This window comes from Pezoporus wallicus, unplaced genomic scaffold (assembly GCF_028554395.1).
Source record: "Pezoporus wallicus isolate ANWC-B61680 ecotype Strahan unplaced genomic scaffold, APGP_CSIRO_Pwel_v1 contig_14165, whole genome shotgun sequence".
NCBI lineage: Eukaryota > Metazoa > Chordata > Aves > Psittaciformes > Psittacidae > Pezoporus > Pezoporus wallicus.
In genome coordinates, this window is record NW_026642871.1 from 1 (window position 1) to 13,704 (window position 13,704).

Sequence of the window (13,704 nt, forward strand, 5' to 3'; positions counted from 1 at the left end):
ATCTTGGCCTCGAAGCGACCGTACTCTGTGGGGCGGACCCATAGCGGGATGTGTGGGGCGGACCCATAGAGGGATGTGTGGGGCGGACCCATAGCGGGATGTGTGGGGCGGACCCATAGGGGGATGTGTGGGGCGGACCCATAGCGGGATGTGTGGGGCGGACCCATAGGGGGATGTGTGGGGCGGACCCATAGCGGGATGTGTGGGGCGGACCCATAGAGGGATGTGTGGGGCGGACCCATAGCGGGATGTGTGGGGCGGACCCATAGCGGGATGTGTGGGGCGGACCCATAGAGGGATGTGTGGGGCGGACCCATAGAGGGGATGTGTGGGGCGGACCCATAGAGGGGATGTGTGGGGCGGACCCATAGAGGGATGTGTGGGGCGGACCCATAGCGGGATGTGTGGGGCGGACCCATAGAGGGATGTGTGGGGCGGACCCATAGCGGGATGTGTGGGGCGGACCCATAGAGGGGATGTGTGGGGCGGACCCATAGAGGGGATGTGTGGGGCGGACCCATAGAGGGGATGTGTGGGGCGGACCCATAGAGGGGATGTGTGGGGCGGACCCATAGCGGGATGTGTGGGGCGGACCCATAGAGGGGATGTGTGGGGCGGACCCATAGCGGGATGTGTGGGGCGGACCCATAGCGGGATGTGTGGGGCGGACCCATAGCGGGATGTGTGGGGCGGACCCATAGGGGGATGTGTGGGGCGGACCCATAGCGGGATGTGTGGGGCGGACCCATAGCGGGATGTGTGGGGCGGACCCATAGCGGGATGTGTGGGGCGGACCCATAGCGGGATGTGTGGGGCGGACCCATAGCGGGATGTGTGGGGCGGACCCATAGCGGGATGTGTGGGGCGGACCCATAGCGGGATGTGTGAGGCGGACCCATAGCGGGATGTGTGGGGCGGACCCATAGAGGGGATGTGTGGGGCGGACCCATAGAGGGGATGTGTGGGGTGGACCCATAGCGGGATGTGTGGGGCGGACCCATAGAGGGGGATGTGTGGGGCGGACCCATAGCGGGATGTGTGGGGCAGACCCATAGCGCGATGTGTGGGGCAGACCCATAGAGGGGACATGTGGGGCGGGGTGTGGGGCGGACCCATAGAGGGGACATGTGGGGCAGAGCCACAGGGGGGACGTGTGGGGCAGAGTGAGGCGCGGACCCATAGCAGGGATGTGTAGGGCACAGTTAGGGGATGTCCCATAGCAGGGATGTGTGGGGCAGCCCCATAGGCGGGGATGTGTGGTGCAGCCCTATAGGCAGGGACGTGTGGGGCAGCCCCACAGGCGGGGATGTGTGGTGCAGCCCTATAACGGGGATGTGTGGAGCAGCCCCACGGCAGGGCTATGTGGGGCAGCCCCATAGGCGGGGATGTGTGGGGCAGCCCCATAGCGCCCCCCTCACCCTCGGGTTTGTACTGGGCGATGATGGTCACGCTCTGCCCCGCGTTCTTCAGCGCCACGGCCGCCTGCTCGTGGGTGGCGCTGCGGAGATCCACCCCGTTCACCTGCAATGGGACCGGGATGTGGGGTGGGGGGTGTATGGGGTGGGGGGTGGGGGATGTGGGGTGCATGGGGTGTATGGGGTATGGGATGTATGGGGTGTATGGGGTATGGGGTGCATGGGGTATGGGGTGTAAGGGGTATGGGATATGGGGTGTATGGGGTGTGGGGTGTGGGGTATGGGGTGTGGGGTGGGGGGTGTATGGGGTATGGTGTGTGGGGTATGCGGGGTATGGGATATGGGGTGTATGGGGTGTATGGGGTGTATGGGGTATGAGGCATGGGGTATGAGATATGGGGTGTATGGGATGGGGCAGCAATGGGGCAGGAATGGGGCAGGAATGGGGCAGCAATGGGGCAGGGATGGGGCAGGGATGGGGCAGCAATGGGGCAGCAATGGGGCAGGAATGGGGCAGGAATGGGGCAGCAATGGGGCAGGGATGGGGCAGGGATGGGGCAGGGATGGGGATGGGGTAGGGATGGGGATGGGGATCGGGACAGGGCAGCAATGGGGCAGCAATGGGGCAGGAATGGGGCAGGAATGGGGCAGCAATGGGGCAGGGATGGGGCAGCAATGGGGCAGCGATGGGGCAGGGATGGGGCAGCAATGGGGCAGCAATGGGGCAGCGATGGGGCAGCAATGGGGCAGGAATGGGGCAGCAATGGGGCAGCAATGGGGCAGGAATGGGGCAGCAATGGGGCAGCAATGGGGCAGGGATGGGGACACCTCACCTTAAGGGTGCTGTGGGGGACGAGGACCCATGGATGGGGACAGCTTGGGGGGGGACCCGTCCCTATGGGGCCGAGGAGGAGAAAGGGGGCCGAGGATGGGGACCAATCCCTGTGGTGGGTGGGGACACCTTTGGGGGCGGGGACACATCCCATTGGGTGCCATGGACCCCGCCCACCACCCAGCGGCCAATCACCATTGAGGGGGCAATGGTGGCAACCAATGGGTGTTGGGGGGGGGTGTTGGGGACAATGGGGGTCAATGGGTGTCAATGGGTGCCGATGGGTGCCAATGGGTGCCAATGGGTATCAATGGGTGCCAATGGCTATCAATGGGTGTCAATGGGTGTCAATGGGTGCCAATGGGTGCCAATGGCTATCAATGGGTGTCAATGGGTGCCAATGGATATCAATGGGTGCCAATGGGAGTCAACTGGTGTCAATGGGTGCCAATGGATGTCAATGGCTCTCAATGGGATTCAATGGCCATCAATGGGTGCCAATGGGTGCCAATGGGTGTCAATGGCTCTCAATGGGACTCAGAGGCTATCAATGGGATTCAATGGCTATCAATGGGTGCCAATGGGTGCCGATGGGTGCCGATGGGTGTCACGGGGGCCCCCGATGGGTGACTCACGGAGAGGATCTGGTCGCTCTTGCGCAGCTCCCCACTGAGGTCAATGGGTGTCAATGGGTGCCAATGGGTGTCAATGGGTATCAATGGGACTCAGTGGGTGTCAATGGGTGTCAATGGGTGTCAATGGGTGTCAATGGGTGCCAATGGCTATCAATGGGTGCCAATGGATGTCAATGGCTCTCAATGGGACTCAGAGGCTATCAATGGGATTCAATGGCTATCAATGGGTGCCAATGGGTGCCAATGGGTGTCAATGGGTATCAATGGGACTCAATGGCTACCAATGGGATTCAACGGCTATCAATGGGTGCCAATGGGTGCCAATGGGTGTCAATGGCTCTCAATGGGACTCAGAGGCTATCAATGGGATTCAATGGCTATCAATGGGTGCCAATGGGTGCCGATGGGTGCCGATGGGTGCCACGGGGGCCCCCAAGGGGTGACTCATGGAGAGGATCTGGTTGCCCTTGCGCAGCTCCCCACTGAGGTCAATGGGAGTCAATGGGTGTCAATGGGCGTCAGTGGGGGTCAATGGGTGTCAATGGGTATCAATGGGTGCCAATGGGTGTCAATGGGTGTCAATGTCAGTCAATGGGTGTCAATGGTTGTCAAGGGGTGTCAATGGATGTCAATGTCAGTCAATGGTTGTCAATGGGTGCCAACGGGTGCCAATGGGTATCAATGGGTGCCAAAGGGTGTCAATGGATGTCAATGGCCCTTAATGGGACTCGATGGCTGTCAATGGGATTCAATGGCTACCAATGGGTACCAATGGGTGCCAATGGGTGCCAATGGGTGCCGATGGGATCCGATGGGTGCCGATGGGTGACTCATGGAGAGGATCTGGTCGCCCTTGCGCAGCTCCCCACTGAGGTCAATGGGTGCCAATGGGTGTCAATGGATGTCAATGGCTCTCAATGGGACTCAATGGCTATCAATGGGTGCTGATGGGTGACTCATGGAGAGGATCTGGTCGCCCTTGCGCAGCTCCCCACTGAGGTCAATGGGTGTCAATGGGAGTCAATGGGTGTCAATGGCTATCAATGGGTGCCAATGGGTGTCAATGGGTGTCAATGTCAGTCAATGGGTGCCAATGGCTATCAATGGGTGCCAATGGGAGTCAATGGGTATCAATGGGTATCAATGGGTGCTAGTGGGTGCCAATGGGTGTCAATGGGTGTCAATGGCTATCAATGGGACTCAATGGGTGTCAATGGGTGTCAATGGGTGCCAATGGGTGTCAATGGGTGTCAGTGGGTTTCAATGGGACTCAATGGGTGTCAATGGGTGTCAATGGCTATCAATGGGACTCAATGGGTGTCAATGGGTATCAATGGGTGTCAAGGGGTGTCAAGGGGTGTCAATGGGTGTCAATGGATGTCAATGGGTGTCAATGGATGTCAATGGGTGTCTGGGTGTCAATGGATGTCAATGTCAGTCAATGGGTGTCAATGTCAGTCAATGGGTGCCAATGGGTGTCAATGGGACTCAATGGCTCTCAATAGGACTCAATGGCTATCAATGGGTGCCGATGGGTGCCGATGGGTGCCAATGGGTGCCGATGGGTGACTTACGGAGAGGATCTGGTCGCCCTTGCGCAGCTCCCCACTGAGGTCAATGGGTGTCAATGGGTGTCAATGGCTATCAATGGGTGTCAATGGGTGTCAATGGGTGTCAATGGATGTCAATGGGTGTCAATGGATGTCAATGGGTGTCTGGGTGTCAATGGATGTCAATGTCAGTCAATGGGTGTCAATGTCAGTCAATGGGTGCCAATGGGTGTCAATGGGACTCAATGGCTCTCAATAGGACTCAATGGCTATCAATGGGTGCCAATGGGTGCCGATAGGTGCCGATGGGTGCCAATGGGTGCCGATGGGTGACTTACGGAGAGGATCTGGTCGCCCTTGCGCAGCTCCCCACTGAGGTCAATGGGTGTCAATGGGTGTCAATGGGAGTCAATGGGTGTCAATGGGTGTCAATGGGTGTCAATGGGTATCAATGGGTGCCAATGGGTGTCAATGGATGTCAATGTCAGTCAATGGGTGTCAATGGTTGTCAAGAGGTGTCAATGGGTGTCAATGGATGTCAATGTCAGTCAATGGGTATCAGTGGGTGCCAATGGGTGCCAATGGGTGTCAATGGGTATCAATGGGAGTCAATGATGTCAATGGATGTCAATGGCTATCAATGGGACTCAATGGATATCAATGGGTGTCAATGGGTGTCAATGGATAGCAATGGGTGTCAATGGGAGTCAATGGGTGTCAATGTCAGTCAATGGGTGCCAATGGGTGTCAATGGATGTCAGTGGGTGTCAATGGGACTCAATGGCTCTCAATGGGACTCAATGGCTATCAATGGGTGCCAATGGGTGCCAATGGGACTCAATGGCTCTCAATGGGACTCAATGGCTATCAATGGGTGCCGATGGGTGCCAATGGGTGCCAATGGGACTCAATGGCTCTCAATAGGACTCAATGGCTATCAATGGGTGCCAATGGGTGCCGATGGGTGCCGATGGGTGACTCACGGAGAGGATCTGGTCGCCCTTGCGCAGCTCCCCACTGAGGTCAATGGGTGTCAATGGGAGTCAATGGGTGTCAATGGGTGTCAATGGCTATCAATGGGTGCCAATGGGTGTCAATGGATGTCAATGACAGTCAATGGGTGTCAATGGTTGTCAAGAGGTGTCAATGGGTGTCAATGGATGTCAATGTCAAGTCAATGGGTATCAATGGGTGCCAATGGGTGCCAATGGGTGTCAATGGGTATCAATGGGAGACAATGATGTCAATGGATGTCAATGGCTATCAATGGGACTCAATGGATATCAATGGGTGTCAATGGGTGTCAATGGATAGCAATGGGTGTCAATGGGAGTCAATGGGTGTCAATGTCAGTCAATGGGTGCCAATGGGTGTCAATGGATGTCAATGGGTGTCAATGGGACTCAATGGCTCTCAATGGGACTCAATGGCTATCAATGGGTGCCAATGGGTGCCAATGGGTGCCGATGGGTGCCGATGGGTGCCGATGGGTGACTCACGGAGAGGATCTGGTCGCCCTTGCGCAGCTCCCCACTGAGGTCCGCGGGGCCCCCCGCCAGGATGAAGGAGATGAAGATCCCTTCGCCGTCCTCGCCCCCCACGATGTTGAAGCCCAGCCCCGTGGAGCCCCGATGGATCAGGATGCGCCGCGGCTCCCTATGGATGTGGGGCGAGCGTTGGGGGGCACCCCACTGGGGATGGGGAGCCCCCCATAGGGGACAATGGGGGAACCCCAGGGAGGAGGGGGAGAGCCATATGGGGCAGCCCAATGATGATGGGGACCGTATAGGGGACAATGGGGGCATCCCAGGGGTGATGGGGACCCCATAGGGGACCATAGGGACCCCCATAGATGACCATAGGGACCCCATAGATGACCATGGAGACCCCATAGGTGACCATAAGGACCCCATAAATGACCATGGAGACCCCATAGATGACCATAGGAACCCCATAGATGACCACAGGAACCCCACAGATGACCATGGAGACCCCATAGATGACCATAGGAACCCCATAGATGACCATAGCGACCCCATAGGTGACCATAGGAACCCCATAAATGACCATAGGAACCCCATAGATGACCATGGAGACCCCATAGGTGACCATAAGGACCTCATAAATGACCATGGAGACCCCATAGATGACCATGGAGACCCCATAGATGACCATAGGAACCCCATCTATGACCATAGCGACCCCATAGATGACCATAGGAACCCCACAGATGACCACAGGAACCCCACAGATGACCATAGGAACCCCACAGATGACCATAGGAACCCCATAGATGACCATAGCGACCCCATAGATGACCATAGGAACCCCATAGATGACCATAGGAACCCCATAGATGACCATGGAGACCCCATAAATGACCATGGAGACCCCATAGAGGACCATAGGAATCCCATAGATGACCATAGGAACCCCATAGATGACCATGGAGACCCCATAGGTGACCATAAGGACCCCATAAATGACCATGGAGACCCCATAGATGACCATGGAGACCCCATAGATGACCATAGGAACCCCATCTATGACCATAGCGACCCCATAGATGACCATAGGAACCCCATAGATGACCATAGGAACCCCACAGATGACCATAGGAACCCCACAGATGACCATAGGAACCCCATACATGACCATAGCGACCCCATAGATGACCATAGGAACCCCATAGATGACCATAGGAACCCCATAGATGACCATGGAGACCCCATAAATGACCATGGAGACCCCATAGAGGACCATAGGAACCCCATAGATGACCATAGGAACCCCATAGATGACCATGGAGACCCCATAGGTGACCATAAGGACCCCATAAATGACCATGGAGACCCCATAGATGACCATGGAGACCCCATAGATGACCATAGGAACCCCATCTATGACCATAGCGACCCCATAGATGACCATAGGAACCCCATAGATGACCATAGGAACCCCACAGATGACCATGGAGACCCCATAGGTGACCATAGCGACCCCATAGATGACCATAGGAACCCCATAGATGACCACAGGAACCCCACAGATGACCATGGAGACCCCATAGATGACCATAGGAACCCCATAAATGACCATAGTGACCCCATAGATGACCATGGAGACCCCATAGATGACCATAGGAACCCCATAGATGACCATAGCGACCCCATAGGTGACCATAGGGACCCCATAGGTGCCCATGGGGCAGTACCTGGGGACGTCGTCGTCGGGCAGCAGGTCCTTGGGGCCGGGGGAGTAGCGCCGTGGGGACGTGGGGGTCATGGCCGGGGGGAACTCGGGGCCCAGGTAGCTCTGGGGGCCCAGCTCGGCATCCAGGTGAGCGGAGTAGGCTGTGGGGGGGACAGCATGGGGGGCAATGGGGGGTAAGGGGGGCAATGGGGTGAATGGGGGCAATGGGGTGAATGGGGGCAATGGGGGGAATGGGGCAATGGGGGCAATGGGGAGAAGGGGGGGCAATGGGGGCAATGGGGTAAGGGGGGCAATGGGGTGAATGGGGGCAATGGGGGGAATGGGGGCAATGGGGGGCAATGGGGCAATGGGGGGCAATGGGAGTCAATGGGGAACAAGGGGGGGCAATGGGGGCAAGGGGAGCAATGGGGGCAATGGGGGGAATGGGGCAATGGGGGGCAATGGGGCAATGGGGGGACATCAAGGAGATAGGGATGAAGTGATGGAGGTGGCACCCAACTGACACCCATAGCACCCCGATGAGCACCCATAGCACCCAACTGACACCCATAACACCCCGACAAGCACCCATAGCACCCCGACGAGCACCCATAGCACCCAACTGACACCCATAACACCCCGACAAGCACCCATAGCACCCCATCAGACGCCCATAACACCCCAACGAGCACCCATAGCAACCAACTGACACCCACAGCAACCAACTGACACCCATAGCACGCAACTGACACCCATAACACCCCAACGGACACCCATCGGACACCCATAGCACCCCAATGAGCACTCACAGCACCCAACTGACACCCATAGCACCCAACTGACACCCATAACACCCCAATGAACACCCACTGCACCCCCATAGCACCCCGAGGAGCACCCCTAGCACCCATCAGACCCCCCTAGCACCCAACTGACACCCATAACACCCCAATGAACACCCATCGGACACCCCTAGCACCCAACTGACACCCCTAGCACCCAACTGACACCCATAACACCCCAATGAACACCCATCGGACACCCATAGCACCCAACTGACACCCATAACACCCCAACGAACACCCATCAGACACCCATAGCACCCAACTGACACCCATAACACCCCAACGAACACCCATCGGACACCCATAGCACCCAACTGACACCCATAACACCCCAATGAACACCCATCGGACACCCCTAGCACCCAACTGACACCCATAACACCCCAATGAACACCCATCGGACACCCCTAGCACCCAACTGACACCCATAACACCCCAATGAACACCCATCGGACACCCCTAGCACCCAACTGACACCCATAACACCCCAATGAACACCCATCGGACACCCCTAGCACCCAACTGACACCCATAGCACCCAACTGACACCCATAACACCCCAACGAACACCCATCGGACACCCATAGCACCCCGAGAAGCACCCATAGCACCCCGAGGAGCACCCATAGCACCCAACTGACACCCATAGCACCCAACTGACACCAATAGCACGCAACTGACACCCATAACACCCCAACGAACACCCATCGGACCCCCATAGCACCCCGAGGAGCACCCATAGCACCCCGAGGAGCACCCCTAGCACCCAACTGACACCCCTAGCACCCAATGAGCTCACAGCCGGTGACGTCGGGGGGGGCGAAGGCGTCGCCCAGGAAGGCGGCGGCCGGCTTGGCCACGCGCAGGTAGACGACGTCGAAGGTGTTCTTGAGCGCCGCCACGGCGTCCTCGTGCATCACGTCCTCCAGGCTGACGTTGTTCACCTTGGGGGGGTGATGGGGGGCGATGGGGGGTGATGGGGGGTGGGGGGTGATGGGGGGGTGGGGGGTGATGATGGGGGAGAAAGGGGGTGCCGTTGAGTTCAATGGAAGCAGGGTGCTGTTCGCGCTGGTGGCCACTAGGTGGCAGTGTGGTCATTGAGACTCATTGAGTCTCATTGACCCCATTGACTCCCATTGAGTCTCATTGACCCTCATTGACCCCATTGACTCCCATTGACCCCCACTGACTCCCATTGACTCCCATTGATCCCCATTGACTCTCACTGACCCCCACTGACTCCCATTGACCCCCACTGACTCCCATTGACCCCCATTGACTCCCATTGACCCCTATTGACTCCCATTGACCCCCACTGACTCCCATTGACTCCCATTGACCCCCATTGACTCTCACTGACCCCCACTGACTCCCATTGACCCCCATTGACTTTCATTGACTCCCATTGACCCCGATTGCCTCCCATTGAATCCCATTGACTCCAATTGACTCCCATTGTCCCCATTGACTCCCATTGACCCCCATTGATCTCCATTGTCCCCCATTGATCCCCATTGTCCCCATTGACTCTCACTGACCCCCACTGACTCCCATTGACCCCCATTGACTTTCATTGACCCCCATTGACCCCGATTGCCTCCCATTGAATCCCATTGACTCCAATTGACTCCCATTGTCCCCATTGACTCCCATTGACCCCCATTGATCCCCATTGTCCCCATTGACTCTCCTTGACCCCCACTGACTCCCATTGAATCCCATTGACCCCCACTGACTCCCATTGACCCCCACTGCCCCCCATTGACCCCCCCAGCTCACGGCCAGGATCTTGTCTCCGATCTGGAGCCGCCCGTCCTTGTGGGCCGCGCCGCCCTCGATCACTTTGGTCACGTAGATGCTGTTGTCCCCCGGGATGTGCTGGTTGCCGACCCCCCCCGCGATGCTGAACCCCAGCCCTGCATGGGGGGGGACACGCCGTGGGTCACCCCATAGAGGAACATCCCCCCCCCCCCTTGCCCCATAACATGGGTTGCCCCATAGGGATCCATCCATCCCCCCCCTCCTCCATAACATGGGCTGCCCCATAGAGGGATCCATCCATCCCCCCCCTCCTCCATAACATGGGCTGCCCCATAGAGAGATCTATCCACCCCCCCCCATAACGTGGCTGCCCCATAGAGGGATCCATCCATTCCCCCCCAGAACATGGGCTGCCCCATAGGGATCCAACCATTCTCCCCCGCATAACAGGGGCTGCCCCATAGAGGGATCCATCCCCCCCTCCATAACATGGACTGCCCCATAGAGGGATTCATTTCTTCTCTATAACATGGCTGCCCCATAGAGAGATCCATCCCTTCTCTATAACATGGGCTGCCCCATAGAGGGATCCATCCATTATCCCCCCATAACATGGGCTGCCCCATAGAGGGATCCATCCCCCCCTGCATAACATGGGCTGCCCCATAGAGGGATCCATCCATTATCCCCCCCATAACATGGGCTGCCCCACAGAGGGATCCATCCCCCCCTGCATAACATGGGCTGCCCCATAGAGGGGTCCAATACATAGACCATGGGGGGGCAGCAATGGGGGGGCTGCTATGGGTCCGTATAGAGGGGGTCCCTATGGGGGTCCCCAGTGCTGGTCTATAGGGGTCTGGGTGTGGTTGGAAGGGTCCAATGGGGACATGGGGGGGGTGGAGGGATCCAATGGGGTCTAATGGGTCCCAATGGGGTTCAATGGGTCCCAATGGGGTTTAATGGGTCCCAATGGGTCCCAATGGGTCCCAATGGGGTTCAGTGGGTCCCAATGGGGTTCTATGGGTCCCAATGGAGTTTAATGGGTCCCAATGGGTCCCAATGGGGTTCAGTGGGTCCCAATGGGGTTCTATGGGTCCCAATGGGGTTTAATGGGTCCCAATGGGTCCCAATGGGGTTCAGTGGGTCCCAATGGGGTTCTATGGGTCCCAATGGGTCCCAATGGGGTTCAATGGGTCCCAATGGGGTTCTATGGGTCCTAATGGGTCCCAATGGGGTTCAATGGTTCCCTATGGGTCCCAATGGCTTTCTATGGGTCCCAATGGTGTCTTTATGGGTCCCTATGTGCCTCTATGGGGTCTCTGTAAGTTCGTATGTGTCTCTATGGGGTCTCTATGAGTCCGTATCGGTCTCTATGGGCCCCTATGCGGTCCCTATGGGTCTTTATGTGTCTCTATGTGTCCCTATGGCTCTCTATGGGTCCCTATGGCTCCCTATGGGTCTCTATGTGTCTCTATGGGGTCTCTATATGGTCCCTATGTGTCCCTACGGATCCCTATGTGCCCCTATGGATCCCTATGGGGTCTCTACGGGGTCCTTATGTGCCCCTATGGGTTCCTATGGCTCTCTATGGGGTTTCTATGGGTCTCTATGTCTCCCTATGGGTTCCTATGGGGTCTCTATGGGTCCCTATGGCTCTCTATGGGTTCCTATGGGGTCTCTGTGGGTCCCTATGGGTCCCTGTGTGTCTCTATGGCTCTCTATGGCTATGTGTCTCTATGGGTCCCTATGTGTCTCTATGTGTCTCTATGGGGTCTCTATGGGTCCCTATGGGGTCCCTATGGGTCCCTATGGGTCTCTATGGGGTCTCTATGGGTCTCTATGTGTCTCTATGGGGTCTCTATGGGTCCCTATGGGTCCCTATGGGTCTCTATGGGGTCTCTATGGGTCCCTATGGCTCTCTATGGGTCCCCATGTGTCTCTATGGGGTCTCTATGGGTCCCTATGTGTCTCTATGGGTCCCCATGTGTCTCTATGGGGTCTCTATGGGTCCCCATGTGTCTCTATGGGGTCTCTATGGGTCCCCATGTGTCTCTATGGGGTCTCTATGGGTCCCTATGGCTCTCTATGGGTCCCCATGTGTCTCTATGGGGTCTCTATGGGTCCCTATGTGTCTCTATGGGTCCCCATGTGTCTCTATGGGGTCTCTATGGGTCCCCATGTGTCTCTATGGGGTCTCTATGGGTCCCCATGTGTCTCTATGGGTCCCCATGTGTCTCTATGGGTCCCCATGTGTCTCTATGGGGTCTCTATGGGTCCCCATGTGTCTCTATGGGGTCTCTATGTGTCTCTATGTGCCCCTATGTTCCCCCCCCCCCCGTTACCTTTGGGCCCTTTGATGAGCTTCACCTCCACGACCTTCTCGGCGAGCGCTTTACGGCGCATGACGTAAAGCCGCACGACAGCGCCCGCCTCCTTGAGCGCCTCCACGGCCGCGCTGTGCGGCACCTCCCGCACGTCCGCCTCGTTGACGAACAGGATGTTGTCATTCACCCTGCGCCGGAAGTGGGCGGGGCTTCAGCGCCCGGGGAGGAAGGGGGGCGGAAGCACGTGGGGAGGGGGGGGAATGGGGTCTAAATGGGGTTTAAAAGGGGGGTAAATGGGGTTTAAAGGGGGTAAATGGGGTCTATAGGGGGGAAGTGGGGTCTAAAAAGGGTAAATGGGGTCTAAAGGGGGGAAATGGGGTCTAAATGGGGTTTAAAAGGGGGTAAATGGGGTTTAAAGGGGGTAAATGGGGTAAATGGGGTCTAAAGGGGGTAAATGGGGTCTATAGGGGGGGAAGTGGGGTCTAAAGGGGGGTAAATGGGGTCTAAAGGGGGTTTAAAAGGGGGTAAAAGGAGGGGAAATGGGGGCTAAAGGGGGGAACTGGGGTCTAAAGAAGGGGAAATGGGGTCTAAAGGGGGCTAAAAGGGGGGTAAATGGGGTCTAAAGGGGGTCTAAATGGGGTCTAAAGGGGGGTAAATGGGGTCTAAAGGGGGTAAATGGGGTCTAAAGGGGGGTAAATGGGGTCTAAAGGGGGTAAATGGGGTCTAAAGGGGGTGTAAATGGGTAAAGGGGGGATAAATGGGAGTAAAGGGAGCAAAAAGGGGATAAGGGGAGTAAATGGGGTCTAAAGGGGGTAAAAGGGGGGAAATCTAAGTGGGGTCTGAAGGGGTCTTAAAGGGGCCTAACTGAGGCTAAAGGGGCCTAAATGGGTCTAAAGGGGGGTAAACGGGGTCTGAAGGGGTCTAAATGGGGCTAAAGGGGGATAAATGGGTCTTAAAGGGGGATAAATGGGGTCTAAATGGGTCTGAAAGGGGTCTGAAGGGGTCTAAAGGGGAATAAATGGGGCTAAAGGGGTTAAATGGGGTCTAAAGGGGTTAAATGGGGTCTAAAGGGGTCCTAAAGGGGGGTAAATGGGGTCTAAAGGGGGGTAAATGGGGTCTAAAGGGGGGTAAATGGGGTCTAAAGGGG

At 57.1% G+C, this 13,704-nt stretch overlaps 1 protein-coding gene across 1 annotated transcript; it reads right to left on the minus strand.

Annotated features, from left to right (window-relative positions):
• Nucleotides 1–4: 4 nt before the first annotated feature.
• LOC130611827 (disks large homolog 4-like) lies at nt 5–12,766 on the minus strand (the record flags this gene model as incomplete). The annotated part of the gene is made up of 7 exons (XM_057432998.1): nt 5–25; nt 1,419–1,521; nt 5,932–6,088; nt 7,647–7,785; nt 9,269–9,413; nt 10,249–10,385; nt 12,576–12,766. Coding segments are annotated over 7 exons (893 nt in total), but the record flags the coding sequence as incomplete, so codon positions are not given.
• Between the last annotated feature and the right edge of the window lie 938 nt (nt 12,767–13,704).